At 39.3% G+C, this 17,660-nt stretch overlaps 2 protein-coding genes across 2 annotated transcripts; both read left to right on the top strand.

Moving 5' to 3' along the window:
* Positions 1-596: 596 nt before the first annotated feature.
* wfikkn2b (WAP, follistatin/kazal, immunoglobulin, kunitz and netrin domain containing 2b) lies at positions 597-5,227 on the top strand. Its single transcript, XM_044014323.1, has 2 exons — positions 597-1,028; positions 2,554-5,227. Exons 1-2 carry the CDS (start codon positions 837-839, stop codon positions 4,087-4,089), a joined length of 1,728 nt encoding a protein of 575 aa, XP_043870258.1. The 5' UTR covers positions 597-836; the 3' UTR covers positions 4,090-5,227.
* Positions 5,228-13,531: 8,304 nt separating this feature from the next.
* Positions 13,532-17,498, top strand: foxl3 (forkhead box L3). Its single transcript, XM_044014511.1, has 3 exons — positions 13,532-13,728; positions 15,287-15,455; positions 16,418-17,498. The coding sequence occupies exons 1-3, from the start codon at positions 13,622-13,624 to the stop codon at positions 16,892-16,894; spliced, it is 753 nt and encodes a 250-aa protein (XP_043870446.1). The 5' UTR covers positions 13,532-13,621; the 3' UTR covers positions 16,895-17,498.
* The last annotated feature ends 162 nt before the right edge of the window (positions 17,499-17,660 follow it).

Below are 17,660 nucleotides of genomic sequence, written 5' to 3'. Positions count from 1 at the left end.
CAAAAATCCTATATATCAAGATTCTTTACTGTCACGTATAAGTAACAATGCCACATTATTACTATACACTAATGAAATTATTTCTTCTCAACTTTTCAGCATAAGAATACAAAAGATATTAAATATAAATGTACTATTTATTATTTTTTGGGACATTGTCAGCAGTTCTAAAAGCCCAGTGGCTTGTGGGTGAAGGAAAAGTATATAATCAGTCATATTGTGGGCTGTTTATTTCTTTCTTTATGGTAGAAGGATCATTTGGGGAATTATGGCTGTTGTTGGTAAAAGCATCAGGACACATTAAGTTTACAAAGGTGTAAAATAACAGTATCAGACTGATATTAGTATCAGTATCGGTGATATTTATAATCCTAAGTATATATATGTGTGATTTAAATACAGCAGCAGAATCTAAACTCTGATAATTGAGTTTCTGGTGCGTCTTTACGCACGGAGCGCACAAAGGGTTAAAGGGGGGCAAACAGAGGCAGGTGCCTCATCAGTCCCAGCCCAAAGCTCAGCACACACACTTTTAAAAAGCTTCTTCCAGCATCTGAGCAGCAGCAGTGACTGTGATGCTGTCGCTCACACTGCGCCTTCACTGATGGACGCGCGTAAATAACGCAGAATCAGGAAACACCAAAACAAAGCGGATTCACTTTCATCAGCTCCCGCGCGTGTCATGCGCTTCTTCTACTTCTTTTCTTCTCCCCGAAACTTTTCTCCAAACCTCTACACGTGTGCGTGTCTGTGTGTGTGTTGTGTGTTGTGTGTGTGTGTGTGTGTTTTCATCCTCTTCTTCTGCACTTGTTGAGCCGCGTGTTCCCGCTCTGGAGATGTGGTGGATGCTGTTTCCGCGCTGGATCTGGTTCTGGTTCCTGACGTGCGCGTCCGTGTGGATGGAGCTGCCGCTCGCGGTTCTTCCCCAGATCACCTACTCACACGCGGGCATCTGCCCCAACGACATGAACCCCAACCTGTGGGTGGACGCCATGAGCACGTGCACGCGCGAGTGTGAAAGCGACCAGGTAAAATCTTTTCTTTATCAAAAAAGATAAAACTGTTGTTGTGTTTTTTTTTACATTTAAATCAGGGGCCTCAAACCCAAAATGTCCTGGGGGCCAGTGAACTTCTAGTCTGGTCAGGAGGTTCTGGATCAATTAAAAAAAGTTCCATAATTCAGGGAAAAATGAACAGTTTAGTGATTAGAAATTCAAATGATATCCTGATAATCCATCATGCTGTTACAATTACAAATGTTTAGGATGACGTTGCACACCATTTCAAAGTAAAAGTGTTTGTTTTGATATAGTTGACAAAAAAAAAAACATATTTATGATGCAAACTGTATCTGTAAATAACAAAGACAGACAAGCATACATTTAATTAAATGTTGAATTTAATCATTTCAAAATAAGTGTAAGGCCGCAGGACAACGACTGGCGGGCTGCATGTGGCCCGCGGACTGCGAGTTTGAGACCCCTGATTTAAACTATTGATAAGTTAGAGAATGAATGAGAAAAATACCTAAACCTTTCACAAACTTCAGACCCAACTTCAGACTCAGTCAATCAATAAATCATGAATAAATGATTAAATGTTAACAATTTATTGGTGATGATTAAAACTGAATATACCATCTCTTTGTAAAAGTGTATAAACTCTGTTTCCATGGAAAATAAAGCTTTACTTATATGGTGGGCAGCCATCTTGTTTTGTTTTGGACAGATAAACCAACCACAATGAGCATTTTGCGATTTTAAAGTAGCAGCTGTGTGGGCCACCGTAGTTCCCCAACACACCTGGGATTGCTGTTAGTTAAAATCTGTGGTCTCACCACTAGATGTCACCAGTTGTTACACTCAATTATTGATACTTTGATTTGTGACGTCTGAACACAAAGATGTGATGGATAGTTGTGACGAAAGGTCTGCCACACCAGCAGGGGGCGCTGTCCTCTGTTTGTACCAATGGACTCCACTGTAAGGTCATGTTCACATGTAAATAAGAAGTTCTTAAATGTGATGCTAACAGCAGCTAAAGCATGTCCATTAGCACCAGCAGCAATAATTACTTTGCTAAGAGCTTTGTTAAAAACAAACAAGACAAACACTCAGCGCTGCCTCAAGTTCTGTATTTGTAAGTGTTTCGCAGGGTTGCTAGCGTTACCACATTTACTCACAACTGCACTTTTTCATATGATAAAAGTTGCTGCATTTTTGCTAAAGTTAGCCCAAATGTATTCGCCATGATGAGAGCTAATAGCGTAGCTCAATGTTGGATGTAATCATGTTACTATCATTTGGGTTTGGCTGGGAAGTGGAAAAGTGGAAAGTTAGCAAGTTGTGCTAGCATTTTCTGATTCCCAATCTTTCTTAAAGTGTTAAAAAAATAAAAGATAAATGCAGACAGCAGCACCTTCTCTCCAGATGCTAGGTGATACGTCCGTGAACTCTTACCAATTTAGTACCAGTTCTTGATCTCATTGCTAGGGCTTATTGTCATTGTTTTCTCCTGACTCTAATCTCTACTTTATATCTTCTTCTCTTGCAGGAGTGCGAATCCTTTGAGAAATGTTGCCAGAACGTGTGTGGCAATCATAGCTGCGTGGCGGCCCGTTACATGGACAGGAAGAAAGGCCCTGTGGGAATGCCCAAAGAAGCCACCTGTGCCAGTTTCATGTGCACCCAGCAGGGGTCCGAGTGCGACATCTGGGACGGTCAGCCGGTGTGTAAGTGTCGGGACCGCTGCGAGCGCGAGCCACACTTCACCTGCGCCTCCGACGGAATGACGTACTACAACAAGTGCTACATGGACGCGGAGGCGTGCTCCAAGGGCATCACGTTGTCTGTGGTCACCTGCCGCTTCCACCTCACCTGGCCCAACACCAGTCCCTCCGTACCCCAGGTGACCACTCTCCGTCCGACCACTGCTCCACTGCAGGCGACGATCCCTCCCCCTCAGTCACCCTTCCAGGTCAGCAGTCCTGTTCATCAGATCGTCAATGTAGGTGACACGGCCAGTTTCCTGTGTGACGTGACAGGACGTCCACGGCCTGAGATAACCTGGGAGAAGAAGCTGCCGGAGGGCGTGGAGAGGGTTTTCATGAGGCCCAATCATGTGCGAGGGAACCTGGTGGTCACCAACATCGGTCAGCTAGTCATCTACAACGCCCAGGCACATCACTCAGGTGTGTACACCTGCATGGCACAGAACCCGTCAGGCTCAGTGACGGTGGATCATCCCCTCACTGTCCTGCCCACTGAGCCACCAAAACCCCCAGAGCCAAAGAATGTCACCCGCTGCCTGCCTGAGGAGTGCGGGAAACCCCCCGACAACCCAGAAGATTGCGGGGGCGAGCTGGACAACCTGAGTTGGTACTTTGAACCCAAGACCAACAACTGTGTCTCCTTCACCCACTGTCACAACAACAGCCAGCATCCAAAGAAGGTCTTTGAGACGTTTGAGGAGTGCATGCAGTGCTGCGGTCCAGAGCTCTCGGGCCCCTGTGGCCTCCCGAGCCTGCAGGGCCCCTGTAAAGCCTATGAGCCCCGCTGGGCTTACAGCAGCGCCCTGCGCCAGTGTCAGTCCTTCATCTATGGAGGGTGTGAGGGCAACACCAACAACTTTGAATCCAAGGAAGCCTGCGAGGAAATGTGCCCCTACCCCAAAAACCACCACTGCAAGTCCTGTAAGCCGAAAGGCAAGATGGTGACGAGCTTCTGCCGCAGCGACTTCGTCATCCTGGGTCACATGACGGAACTCACGGAGGAGAGGGACTCAGGCCACGCCCTTGTGACCGTGGAGGAGATCCTGAAGGACGAGGAGATGGGGCTCCGCTTCTTTGGCAAGGAACCTCTGCAGGTCACCTTCCTCAACATGGACTGGAACTGCCCGTGCCCCAACATCACAGGCGCCGCCGCAGAGGGACAGGTCATCGTAATGGGCAACGTCAACGACGGCATGGCGGTCCTACACCCAGAGAGCTATGTGGGCGCGGCGAGTGCCCGACGCGTTCGGAAGCTGAAAGAGGTCATCTCCAAGAACACGTGTGACATTCTCAAAGCCATCACCAACAGCCCTCAGTAGAGTCCCGGTCTTCCCGGAGTTTTAGAAACACGACTCGACCGCAGCTCTGGACATTCACCGCAGGAGTGTTTCCTGCTACATTTAAAGGGATAGTGCAGGGTTTTTTAAAAGAAAAGTGTGGGTGTACGAAACACTGATTGTGCTGCGCTAGCTTAGAAACGTGATTGACAGCCAGAAACACAAGGAAAAACTGATATTAGAAACTGAACTAAAGACTCGCTGAATAGAATCTTATATGTTTTCTACTTCTATCTCAGCGTTAGTCAGCGTTTTCTGGCCGAAAAGTGAAGTTTGTAAACCACTTTCTCTCCTTCACCAAAGTCCATGGAAAAAATAGGTGTTTTTAAGCTCCCAGGTAGACAGCAGCTGCTGGTCCACTGCTGCCTTGTTTGGTAAGTTTTTGCCACGTAATTAAATCTGAAAGATGGATTTCAAATACAGAAGTCATACAATAACATATTTGAATTTACTGATGGAGGCAGCAGTGGATCAAGAACTCCCATTTGCTTTGTGTAAAATTGCCGATTTTCTCTATGGAGTTTGGTGTGGGGCGTCAGCGGGTTTAGAAAACGTCACAAAATTCAGTTTCCTGATGTAAAAGATGAAGTGGTGAACCCCGCTGGCAGCCATGTTTTCAGTTTCAGGCTGGTTCATCCCTTTTTAACGGCTTTCTTTGTGATCAGGAAACCCCGTCCCTCTGCTCTGTCTCTCGGTCGCGGCGCGGCTATCGGGGCGTTGCTGATTGAAAAACCATGCACGCGAGCACAGGAGACATCCATCACCATCCTCTTGTTACCTCAATCCCCAGCGGACTGTGGTGTCCCTCGCGTGTCCTGCTGCAGAGATGGAGGTTGCAGACTCATCGCGGTGAAGCACAAAACAGACGCACAGTTTCATTTTCTTAAAAACCCACAAATGATTCACAAATTCTTGCCTTTTTAACGTCACATGTTTATTTCCCAGCAGCACCTGTGCACATATGAGTTGTAATATATTTTATATTTACCACCATTCATTCATTTATTATTATTATTCTTTTTTTTTTATCACTTTATTTTTTGGCTATTTATTATCGTGTGAGCTTTCCTTGTCTTTTGTTTTTGCACCTTCACTCTCTCTGTGCAGAGGAAAATAAAGATTTGGGATTTTTCTTCAGGCGTCGTTTGATTTCTTTCTTTATTTTATGATTCAGTGCATAAATACCTTTATTCTTTTATTTATTTAGTGCTTATTTTGCAGGGACAGTGCATCTGTTGTCCCTGGACATGTAGAACAGATTACAAAATATTTTAATAACACTTAAATAACAACTTATAAAATCTATAAGCAACGGTTTTTACTTACTTGAATGAATTAAACAATAAATAAGCAGTAGGAGTTAAAATATTTATACTAAAATAGCGGAAACATTTTAAAAATCACATGAAAGTTGAATTTACAGACGTTTTCAATCCGTTTTTAATTTTTCGTACAAAGTGATGGAACTTAAAGGGCAAAACAAACCATTTTTATTCATTTTCACACAAAAATACAAGAAAAAGTGGCAGAAAAACACACCCAGTAAAAAATACACTCCAATATCATGCAGACATTAATAATCTTCTTTTTCTTCACAAAAAATGATAATCACAAGGACAAATTAACCAGAGAGTAAAGAAATACAATTAAATAAACAAAAAACTGCAGAACATAAAGAAGAGAACTTGAGTTAATAATCAAATGTGTATAGAAATAGTTAGAAGTTAATCTACTTTGGATATGAGGAAAAATATACGGAAAAAAGTCACATGAAAAGTTTCATATTTACAGGCGTTTTCAATTTTTCATACAAAGTAATGGAGTAAAAGCAGCAAAAACACAGCAGAAGAAAATACATGAGAAACATTTTGAGACAAAATCACTACAACCACATAAAAATAAGATTGTATAACAAAGAAAACATGATAATAAAATCACAAAAACAAGAGAAATTCAATAAACAATCAAATCTCTAAACAAGTAATGTAAGAATAAATAAAATAAGAGTTCACTCTGCTGCCTGCGTGTTTACCTGTGTTTAAAGAGCAGCTGTGTGACCGACATAAAAGAGACCTGGGATTAAACGTATCCCCAGTCCACCCCGGACTCCCTCCCTCCCTCCTCCCTCCTCCCACGCACCCCTGTGGTGTTGTAAGAACTTTACCTTGCTTTGTTTGCGCCTCCGTCATCTCGGGCTAATTGGCTAACGAGCCCGAGAAGACGGCCGTAAAAAAGCAAACCCTCACATCCACTCCCCCCAGTGTGAGAGTTATGCGTTTCATGCCGTGCCAGCGTGCGTCTCTGGGTTCCGCGGGCTTTGGTGGGCCTTTCGACGAGGGTGTTCCACTTCCCAGATGAGATTCTGTTTCTCCCATCCAGAGGCGGAGGTCAGCCCATGTACGGCCCAGAAACCACCGGGGGAGCTGAGAGACCTGCACTTCAGCAGCTGTGGAGGCTCCTGGAGCAGAGAGATCATAGATCTGCGGCACCTTTGGACGATATAAACACACAGTTTCGTATCAATGAGCCAAAAAAGCCACAAAAGTGATAGTTCAGGTTTTTTGAAATGATACAAGACCTGGCCCGCGCCGCCACTCGCTGGCTTCACTCTGTGGACAGAAGGAAAAACTGAGTTCAGCCACTTCATGAAAACGACGTGTGTCGTACACGAGTTCTTACGACCTTAAAGGCGACCTTTAACCTCTAGTCTGTGACGTTTGCCGCCCTTTCTGACTGAAAACTCACAGAGGAAATAACATATTGTAAATATAGTGTATTCGATTTTAGCCCCTAAACAAAAAGCTCACCCTGAAAAAAACAAGCATTTCCTGCTGAACTTTGTAAAACTGCAGTTTTACTTCAGTAAACTGAAGTAAAACTGCCCTCTTGATGTTTTTAGCTCACGAGGACACAGCAGCTGCCATGTTTGGTGAGTTTGTGACACTGAGGTGAAACTGAATGTTGGAGTTCACGTGCTGAAGTCACCAAACAACACACTGGACTAACTCACGGCGGCAGCAGTGGATCAGGACCTCCTCTGTGCCGGGATGTTAAAATCGAGGTTTTTGGTGCAGAGAAAGAGAATCTTTGTGTTTTCAGATTCTATTACGTGAAGCTTTGGTCTTTGTGTTGTAATCAGCAGGTCAACTGAGGGAACTCTCAACTATTTAAATCTATCAAACCAAATCTCCTCATGATTTTCTTCACTGTGTTGTCTGGAGTCTACAAAGACAAACTTTACTATCAAATAAAATTCGGCATATTCAAAACAGGTGTGAGCTTCTTTTTTTTTCGGTCTAATTTGAGAGAAGAGTTACAGGAGGTAAAGCGTTTCTTTTCCCTCTCTCACGGTTTTTGTTGATTCGGGGTCACTGCGTTCAGCGAGCTCAGTTCAGCCGAGGCACGAACAGTCGGCGAGGTCCCGGCGACGTGAGGCTCTGATGTAGAGCCGCGTCAGGTAGACAGGAACACAGTCGGACGACTTCAGAGTTTTTTTAGATCATGTTTCTCTGCTGTTGCCTCCACGCTGTGTGTCCAGAGGAGACGGGGACGGTCGGCACCTGTGGAAGACATCAGGCAGCCCGGGTGGTTTAAGACCTTTGATTCATGACCTGCATCTGTTATGGTCATATGACTGTTTTTCGGCGTCTATTGCAACGATACAGTAGCCACTCACACGCTGTGACTGCAGATCAACAGGAATCCCCGGGCCGTAGATCATCGCCGTGGCAGCAGCAGCAGCCGCTCAAAGGCTTGCAGCTGGCAGGCGGTGGAGGCCGCGGAGGCTCCAATCGTCTGCTGCTCTGCAGGGACACGGGATTGGAGAAATGCTGTCACTTCCCAGAAAACACTGTCAGTCAGCGGTGACCTTGAGCAAGGCACTGCAGCCACAGACCCTGATGTTGTCTGAAAAGGCCGTCAGTGAATTGTACCGAAAAACCAATGACGACAAAGAAAAAATATCACACAGAAAAACATGTTAGTACACACTTTACTAAGTGTCACTGATTTAAAGATTGTATTGACTGTGATTTTGTGACAAAGTGAAAATCCTCCTTGAATGTTTTGTTCATTAATACTTATTTTCTCATTTTCACAGATGATATTTAACTCTAAACATAAAAGTTTTGGGTCAAAAGTGTTGATATTTAAATATCCATTATGATCCCCTTTATTAGAACAGAACATATTTTATTGCCGTTACAAATGTGTTAATAAACACGAAATGTGCATGATTAAAAAAATCACTAAGTGTTTAAAAATGTGGTTTAAATTCGTGTAAAGTTTAAGTTTTGTTTTCTTTGACTGTGATTTGGTGATTAAATATTGATTAAAATGAATGAAAATTCATCTTAAATATTTTTAAAATAATGTTCATTTATACTATATACTCATTTTTGCATATGATATTTAACTTTTCATCAATGGATTCTGACATTTTTTGATATTTATCATTGTAAATATCACTCAGAGTCGAACCTGACTCCCTTTAAAAAGTTGTATACAGTATAAATCTATTATATTTAACACAGTAAAACAGTCCTCACTGATGTTCACTGCAGGTGAATGTGTTTGTGTCAAAACATGTTGTGTGAAGCACAGTGCCCTCTGGTGTTCAATTAGGCTGCTTACATTTACAGAGAATTATTTTCTGCTGCAGCAAACATGGACGACACAGTGAAGCTTTTCTGTGACGACATACTATACTATGACTTTTTTGACAGATTTTTGACGACATACTATACTATGACTTTTTTGACTGATTTTTTAGTATGTTGTCCAAAATCAGTCAAAAAAGTCATAGAACATTAAGTCGTCCAAAATCAGTCAAAAAAGTCATAGTATAGTACAGAGGTCACTAATAGGTGGACCGCGATCCGAGTCCGGACCCAGATGCCGTCCTACACGGATAAATTATTTAAGTATTTCAAATGTTGACAGGGTGCTTCTATTTTGACCGGCACAGCTTCTCTAGACTTTACGATATTGGTTAAGGGAATCAGGAAATCCTGACCAATCGTTTTCGAGTATCCAACTAAAAGCCAATCAAATCTGTGCATCCCACAAAATACTGAAGTTTTTTAGTCAAATTTATGACGACATACTAAAGTATGACTTTTTAGTCAAATTTTGGACACCTCAATGACTTTCACCCAAGGTGGGAGTCAAATCTACAATCACTGGCTTTAAAGGGCAGTGTCTTATCCATTAGGCTACTGGCACTCATCACATTTTGGACAATGAGCCGTGTCCTTTAGGACCAGGTTTTGGTCTTTATGAGGACTACTGGTCCTGACAAGGTTGGTGTTTAGAAACGGTCCCAATTGTACAGCATCATCAGTGAGGACAGTGATTACATTATGCATTCTCTCGACCCTTAACATAACTATCTCAAATAAATGCCCTTAGGTTAAGATAAACCTTAACCTAGTCCCTTACCCTTACCTTAACCATCACAACTAAATGCCTTACCCTAACCTTTACCTCAACCATAATCCAATTTTAACCCTAAAGTCAAGTCTTAACACCCTAAAAAGCTCTTTAAAGAAGTGCGGACGAGCAAACTGTCCAAACTTCATATGGTTTATAGGTTTGTTGGTCCTCACAAAGCCAGAAATACAAGTATAAACACACACAGAGAGAGCTGGAGGAAGCAGCAGCATCTGAGACAATCATCAGAGGGACACAGTGACCAGAGCTGTAATCAGACAGGACGCCAGAGGAAACCTCGTCATGGGAGTGTGAGGCATGAGCTCATTATCAGATCCCACTTCAAACCAACCTGATACACTGACCTCCTCTTCTCCTCTTCCTCTCCTTCTCTCTTTCCTTGCTCCTGTTTACAGTTCTGTGTGGATCCGTGTCCTGACATCATTTTATTAATTTCTACATCGTTAAAATGTTAAGTTTCCAATATATCGACTCAGCAGAAGTGAATTTGTACAAAGAAAAACAAAAAAAAGTCACACAAACTTGAAACATCATGATTTAAATTCATTTAAAGTCAAATAAATTGATTGTTTTCAAATAAAATTCCTAAATTCAGTTTTATGTTACCAGCAAATTAAGATTGTCTTATTAATTAAAGACATAATTTGTCGTCACAGAAGTTTAATTTCTGAAAGTTGTTAATGATTGTTGAATTTTTTTTTACCAATGAACTTTTAAAATGAATTCATTTTCTACAGATTCAGTGACGTTTGGAAAACTATAACCTGAATGGACGCCAACGATACATATATTTACTAGAGATGCTTTTTAGTCTTTTTTTTATTATGTATCATATATATATATATATTATATATTTATATTTACAATCCATATTGTTAGAACTATTGAAGTTTTTTTTGATGTAATTATTGTTGTCATTATTATTGATCCACTTTCCGCAATGCGACGTTTTTATTCTTATAATAGTTTTGAATAAAACTCAACAGTGAAGAATAAACGACATACTGTAAGAATTCTTGAATATTATAGTATAGACTATAAAATGAGTGGAATAAATTCTTTTAAAAAAGGAAAAGGTTACACTAATAGGTTAAAGTTTTGTTTTTGTTATTGGACAGAAATGCAAATTTCACTTAAAATTAGAATATATATATATACAGTATATATATGTTCTTTTTCAATTTCATCTTCATTAAAGTGCATAGTTCAATTTGTATGAATTTATTTCATGTAATATTAAAAGAAAATAAATGTTTTCAATGTTTTTAAAGATTTATTTGAAATCATTGTGTTCTTCTATATATATTAACTTCAGGTATAGGACACAGAGACACGTGACATTTTTCTGCGTCCACAGTCTTTATTTGAGACACTTCAAAACTTGTAAACACCGAACAGAGAATTGACCTTTTAGTTGCTTCATTACCTCGTCAGAATATAAACAGAGGGTCGCTTTAATGTCTCCACACTACACCAGCGAACTGTAGAACCCCTGTAGACCCTACATCTCCTCCTGCAGGAGCAGCAGCAGGGCCACACACAGAGACCTGCAGACCTCGGGCTGTTTTCCCGGCCTCCACAGCCTCACAGGAGACCTTCAATTGCCCTGTTAAAGACTCCTTCAAAACACATCCCCCTGTTTTATAGACACGGAAACAATTTATGGCCATTATAGAGCATTTTAGATAACATCTACAAAACTTCCCGTTGTTGACTAAACGTCTGCCAGCGCAGACACACACACACACACACACACACACACAGAGAGAAAAAGAAAACAAAGATGTAAAAGCATCTTGTTTGTTGCTTTGGAGTTGGCTGTTTTCAGTACAGTTAAAAAGATTAGGCTATAAAAAGAAGCAAAATAAAACAAAAAGGCGGCCTATGAATACAGGAGACCACCCAGAATCCTGTTAGAGGACGAGGACGACGGGGACCAGGAGGATGAGGACGGTGTGTGTGTGTGTGTGTGTGTGTGTCCAGCACACTTTCACCAGACTGCTTCTGTGAGAGACTCAGACCAGATTACACTGAACAAAATAAAGACAAGAGTTGACAAAATCACTTAAACTTGAAAAAAAATAATGTCAGTTTTAAGACGAGAATTTGCAAAAGTAATTTTCTTAAGTTTAACAACCCTTTTTTGTCTTTTTTTTTAGATGATTCTAATCCACAGCAAACCATAAAAATGTACCAGTTACAGATTAATTTTCCAATTCCTGGTCCTGTTGAGACTGAAAAATATAATATTTAAACTCTGCTCAGAAGTGAAAAAGATGCCAAGACTTTAATGAAGGGGTCTCAAACTCAAATGACCTGAGGGCCACAGACGGGGGCCAGTCAAGTAAAAAAGAAAAGCAACAGTTGAGGTGGAGGTTATGAGTTCATATCATCAATATGTCGTATGAATTCCTTTTATTTATATAAGTGTGAGCTTTTCTGTCTTTTATCCATTATTCAGTAGAGCACAGGTCCAATGTGTTTGCTTTAAAGTGTTTTACAAATAAAGTTGGATTGGATCATTTCAAAATATAAGTGGTTGTTTTCATATGGAACAATAAAAAAACATATATATGATGCAAAATTAATCTATTCATTTAAAAATAAAAACATATAGAAATGACTCGTTACAACTTGATATTGTTTGGAGGGCCACATGTGGCCCCCGGGCCGCCACTTTGAGACCCCTGCTTTAATATATATATTTAATTTGAAAGAAACTCAACAGTGAAGACACAACAAATATTAGAGTTGCTTTAATTTGATTAAAGCAAACAATGAGTGACTCATTCCTACACACAGGTCCTTTAAGCTTTATTGTTCTAAGATGTACATGTTGTAAACATAACATCAGGCTAAAATGAATCAGTGTTTCCCTCAGGTGGTACTTGGTATAAAAAGTTTAAAAAACACTGATCTACATGATTAATCAGATATTTGTGTTTACAAACAGGTGTACCTAATAAAGTGGCTGCTTAATATTCACGTATAAGAGCTGTTCTGTGTAATTCAAGTCAAATTAAAGTTGAATCAAACCACTCCCTCAGCTCAGTGGATGAGGAGCACGTTCACGTTCTCATGTGTGGAGTAAAAAAATAAATAAAAATCTAACAAACAGGAAATGCTTAAGTGCAGAACCTGTGGGCTCCAGTGCATCACAATTGCTGCGGGCTAAAATGCTAATAGCTGTGAGTGTGTGAGTGTGTGAGCAGGATACGCTGCTCCTTCTCTTGTTTGTGTTATTTTATTTTTTAAACAACACACAGTAACTGTAAACACCATGAACCATGTTGATCATTTAGTTTAAAAACACTGTAAAACCTACTTTAGCAGCACATGTTAATAAAATAAGTTCATTTAAATTTAATTTTACTACAAACCTAATTTTAGCCAAGTTCCTTCAACAATAAATACCTGAGCAACTTTAATCAGTTTTCAGCTAAATTGTTTAGATTAAGAAACTTAAATGATTTGAGTGGTGATTCTGTTCCATTATACAGTTCTAGCTCTACTCGACTTGTTCTGCTGCTACATACAAACAAACGCTCCCTCAGATGAATGATGCAGCAAACAAATATCGTCACATCATTTCTGTTCACGAAGAGCAAACACAACCAGAATTATTAGATCGACAAAAGACAAAAACAAAAGTTAAGCACCGCAGCTTTAACCACGTATATAGGAATATGTAGAAACACAAGTTTTCTTTAAAGAAAATCTTTAACAAAATAAAAATAAAAGTATGAATATGACGTTTAAGGCAAAAATGACCATGAGAGCAGAAGCTCTGGTTTGAGGTCCTCAGGGAGGGATGAGGTCGTTCCTCGAGAGCAGCAGGGGGAGGGGCAGCCTTCATCAGTGAGTGTCAGCTGGCTGAGCAGAGCATGGTGGCAAAGCAGAGCAGCAGGACAGAGAGTTTCTGCTGCTGCTGCTGCTGCTGCTGCTGCTGCTGGACAAGGACCAGGACTAAGACCGGGACCAGGACTAGGACCAGGACTAGGATCAGGACCAGGAGCTTCACACTCATCTTCACACGACGTGTGACTCCTGTGACAGTGTAGATATGTTTGATAACACTCATTATCCCTTCAACTGCTTCAACTACGATGGAGACGGATATCCTTCGTCCAGCACCGACGAAGAGAAGAAAATGTGCAGACCTGCGTACAGGTACAACTTTTCTTTTTTATTATTCTACTTTTCATTTTTAATAGATACATATATATGTATACATATATATATACATATATATGTATAAACTTTTCTACTCATCAGTTTACCCACCAATGTAGATGTACTCATTTAAAAGGCTTAGATAAACGCAGATGATTTAACGTTTTACTTAAGATTAACACTTTTAAAAGACAATTTCTTTCAAAATATTTTACTGAAATATGTAAACATTTCTTAAAGCACGTTTACAAATGTGCACAAATCAGAGTAAACAACTTTTAGAAACTATATACACCTTAAATGAATTAAGAAATGACGTCAACATGTTAGAGAGGAAAAATCAATTCTCATCAATTTTTTTTCCCCAGTATTACAGTTCATGATATGTGAATTAAGAATTTCTTAAAATAGACTGAATTTTTTGCAGCCAAAGTGAAAATCGAAATAATTTTCAAAACCTTTAATTCCACGTTAACAGAGTTAAGTATGATCAGTGCATAATTATACATAAATGAAAGGGAAACAACTGTAATGTAATTTCTTATCTGTCAGTTCACACTGTGTCAACAGTAAATTTATTATCAACCCCTAATTAGAGTATGGATTAATACCTTAATTATTACAGCATTTACTAGCTTTCAATTAATTAATTTCAGTCTGATATAATTAAATTTCAATAATTTGGTCAAATATATTAATTACATTAGTATTGACGTCTGGTCGGCAGTCCTTTCTCTTCAGATGTGCAAATTGCAGTTGAAAAATTCCCTTTTTTTCATAGATGGTCATTAAATTATTGTTTTCATATTTAAATTATTGTGATGAGATGAGTCTATATAAGCACAACATTTAAATTATTTTCAAAGTGTTCAATTCCCAATGAATTTAACACAGTTCCATCAAAGTTTAATTTCAGTTTATGTTGCAGCAAAGTTCCGTGTTGGTGTATTTTTTATCAGTGTCATTTATTTCCTCTATTACAGCTCATAATATACAGAAACACCACTGAATTTTTTGTTGAATCTAAATGATAAACAATTATAATTTGTTCACTCTGCTGTATATAAATTCAATTTAAGATATATTTTCAAAAGGTTTTAGACAGAAAATTATTTTTGAGCTGCATCTTTCTTTTAATCCAAAATAAAAACATCATTTTCAAAACCTTTACTTGCCTTAATTTTACTTATCAAATCTGTAATCTGGAATGACTGGGATTTTTTTGTATGACATCATCAGTGGGTATATTATTACCAAACTTTACATGTTAACATATTTGGGTGATCACCTTCTGTACCGGTCACAAAAAAAACAACATTGTCCTTGGTGGAGGCAGTAAATGTAAAATGCAGTAAATGTAAAAACGCATCTTTAACCTTTTGTTTTTGCTCTATCATTAAATCTACAGGCAGATTTTTGATGCTTTTGTTCTAATTATTGTGTTTTCATGAGGACAAAATAAAGATACTGCAATTATTACTGTTAACCTGTGACATTTAACGAGGCTTAACTTCTTACTTTTATTTACCCTGTCAAATGTATGTTTGTGTATTAGCTACATCGCTCTGATCGCCATGGCGATCCAGCAGAGCCCGGAGCAGCGGGTCACTCTGTCGGGCATCTACGAGTTCATCATGAAGAGATTTCCTTACTATCGCTCCAACCAGAGAGCGTGGCAGAACTCCATCAGACATAACCTGTCACTGAACAGCTGCTTCATCAAAGTAAACTCATCACACTCAATATTTCACTTATTCTACTCAAATAATATATCACTAACATGATAGATTTGATTGATTCCTCCTATTTTAAATTATTGTTTTATATACTTTACATTTGATAAAAAAAAAATGTAAATATGTTTTGGGAATTGATATCAATTTGAATGAATCTGGCTCTAAGAACTTTAAATTTTACACGATTTTAGTTACTAACTTTACAATTTCTTACCAATAGGAAGTATTTCCATTGTAAAAAAACGTTTTTCTAGTAAAACATTTTTAAAGTTAGTGACTAAATCATGTAAAATTAAAAGTTCCTTAGACCATTCTCTGTATGTAAAATTGCTATATTTTCCCAAAACATGTTTTTTAATTAGAAATTGTAATATTTAAGGAATACAATACAACCAATATTTTCAATTGGAAGAAAAATAGTATTATTACTGAAAATCAATTATATCATCTTCGAACCAGATTCACTCAAATATGTGAAATTTAAATAATTTTCCTTAAAAAATTTAATCTTCAAAAAAATATAATACAACCAATAAGCAATATGAAGAATGATCGTAATATTGAACGATATTACCATATTTCTTACTATTTTTTATACAATTTTACTTAATTTTGCACACTAACTTGTAATTTTAAGTATTTTTTCTATTTACTAATAATAATAATATCATATTTCTTACAATTTTTAAATGATGGTTGTTGAAAATGCATGAAAACAAGCACAAATTGTATATTGTTGCTAATAATGGGTGTTGGAAAAATTGCAGATGTATCGGGTCAATAGGGTAAAAAAAAGGTGTTGATCACTGTGTTCACTTTTGCATTTCAACGTACTGCAGCTTTTAACGTTACATGATTTTATTCAGAATTTCAATTCTTATTTTCTTACTGGCAGTAAGAATTAACACAGTATTCCTGTTTTTAATATACATATTTGAATGTTTCTGAAGGTTCCTCGGACTGAGGGCAATGAAAAGGGAAAAGGAAACTTTTGGACTTTTGCCACCGGCTGTGAATCCATGCTCGACCTGTTTGAAAACGGCAACTTCCGCCGCCGCCGCCGCAGGAGGAACATGAAAATCGGCCTCCGTGACCCTGGAGAAACGCCCTTCCACCCTCTGGAGAGCCACACCAATCGGCACGCACCTGCCGCCCGCAACGCTGCAGAACCTGACTCCGCCCTCTGCCCTCTTAACCCAGAAAGGCCAAGGCCGGGTCCACAACAGAACCACCTCAACCCGAACCCCGGGCAGCAGGGGAAACCGGAATCGGAGATCAAGTTTAGCATTGACTACATCCTCTCCACTCCAGATCCGCCCCTGTCTGGGTTCAGATCGTCCCACGCTCCGGTGCACGTGGGACCTACAGCGCCACCTATACACGTCCTGGAGTCCCCGCACCTGAACCTGCACTTCTGGACTCTGTGAGGAAAGGCGAGTCCAAAACTGTCCAAAAACCGGGGAGAGGATGTCCAAAGACAAAAATAAAGAGGGATTTTCCTGACTTTAAAATATCAACGAAGAACAAACTAGAGTATTGTGACTGACTGATGCGAGGTGCAGCTCACAGTCGAGTCTAGTCTTCATGTTGTCATTCTGCTGTGTGTGTGCAGTGTCTGCAGTGCTGACATAGACTAGACCTTAACTCTAAATATGTGACAACAAACGCGAGCTATTTAAAGTGGTTTGAAATGTAAAAAAACTAACTCCGTTTGTCGGGTTTTATTGCATCAATCTTCAGATCTCATGAATTTCACGTAGCGTTTTCTTCATAAAGGAAGAACCTGCACTCATGTTTGTGCCCATTCTTTTATTTTTATCGTATTTTCATCCCTTATTTAACATAATTTATGTCAGTGTTTGCTGACATAACTCTGACCAGTGTTAGCGTATTAACACCAAAAAACACTTTTTTGTTTTTCTTCTTTAAAACAATGTAATGCACCAACTAGTGGTGAACATTTGGTACTGCAAGTGGGCAGGAAAAGAAAAGCTTTATATTATATGGTCTATTAGAAGGTCTACAGGAAGACATGATATGTTGTTTCATCTGGATGTGGATTGACAAAGTAAAGTCTTACCCATTCATTTTCGATGGTGGTCATTTTTGGCTGTGAACACCACAGGTGTGACTAAGTTGAATAAACCAATTAGGGCTGCAACGTTCAATTATTAATCAATTACTAAATTAATC

The sequence above is a fragment of the Solea senegalensis genome, linkage group LG18 (genome assembly GCF_019176455.1).
Source record: "Solea senegalensis isolate Sse05_10M linkage group LG18, IFAPA_SoseM_1, whole genome shotgun sequence".
In the NCBI taxonomy this organism is placed as follows: Eukaryota; Metazoa; Chordata; class Actinopteri; order Pleuronectiformes; family Soleidae; genus Solea; species Solea senegalensis.
Note: the sequence above shows the minus strand (reverse complement) of the source record. Positions and strands in the feature narration are given on the sequence as shown.

What these genes read in the sequence shown, in the direction of transcription:
- wfikkn2b (XM_044014323.1), top strand. Translation starts at nt 837, where the DNA reads ATGTGGTGGATGCTGTTTCCGCGCTGGATCTGGTTCTGGTTCCTGACG. An exon ending in GCGAGTGTGAAAGCGACCAG is followed by an intron (nt 1,029 to 2,553) that starts GTAAAATCTTTT and finishes CTTCTCTTGCAG; the next exon opens with GAGTGCGAATCCTTTGAGAA.
- foxl3 (XM_044014511.1), top strand. Translation starts at nt 13,622, where the DNA reads ATGTTTGATAACACTCATTATCCCTTCAACTGCTTCAACTACGATGGA. An exon ending in ATGTGCAGACCTGCGTACAG is followed by an intron (nt 13,729 to 15,286) that starts GTACAACTTTTC and finishes TTTGTGTATTAG; the next exon opens with CTACATCGCTCTGATCGCCA. An exon ending in TGAACAGCTGCTTCATCAAA is followed by an intron (nt 15,456 to 16,417) that starts GTAAACTCATCA and finishes ATGTTTCTGAAG; the next exon opens with GTTCCTCGGACTGAGGGCAA.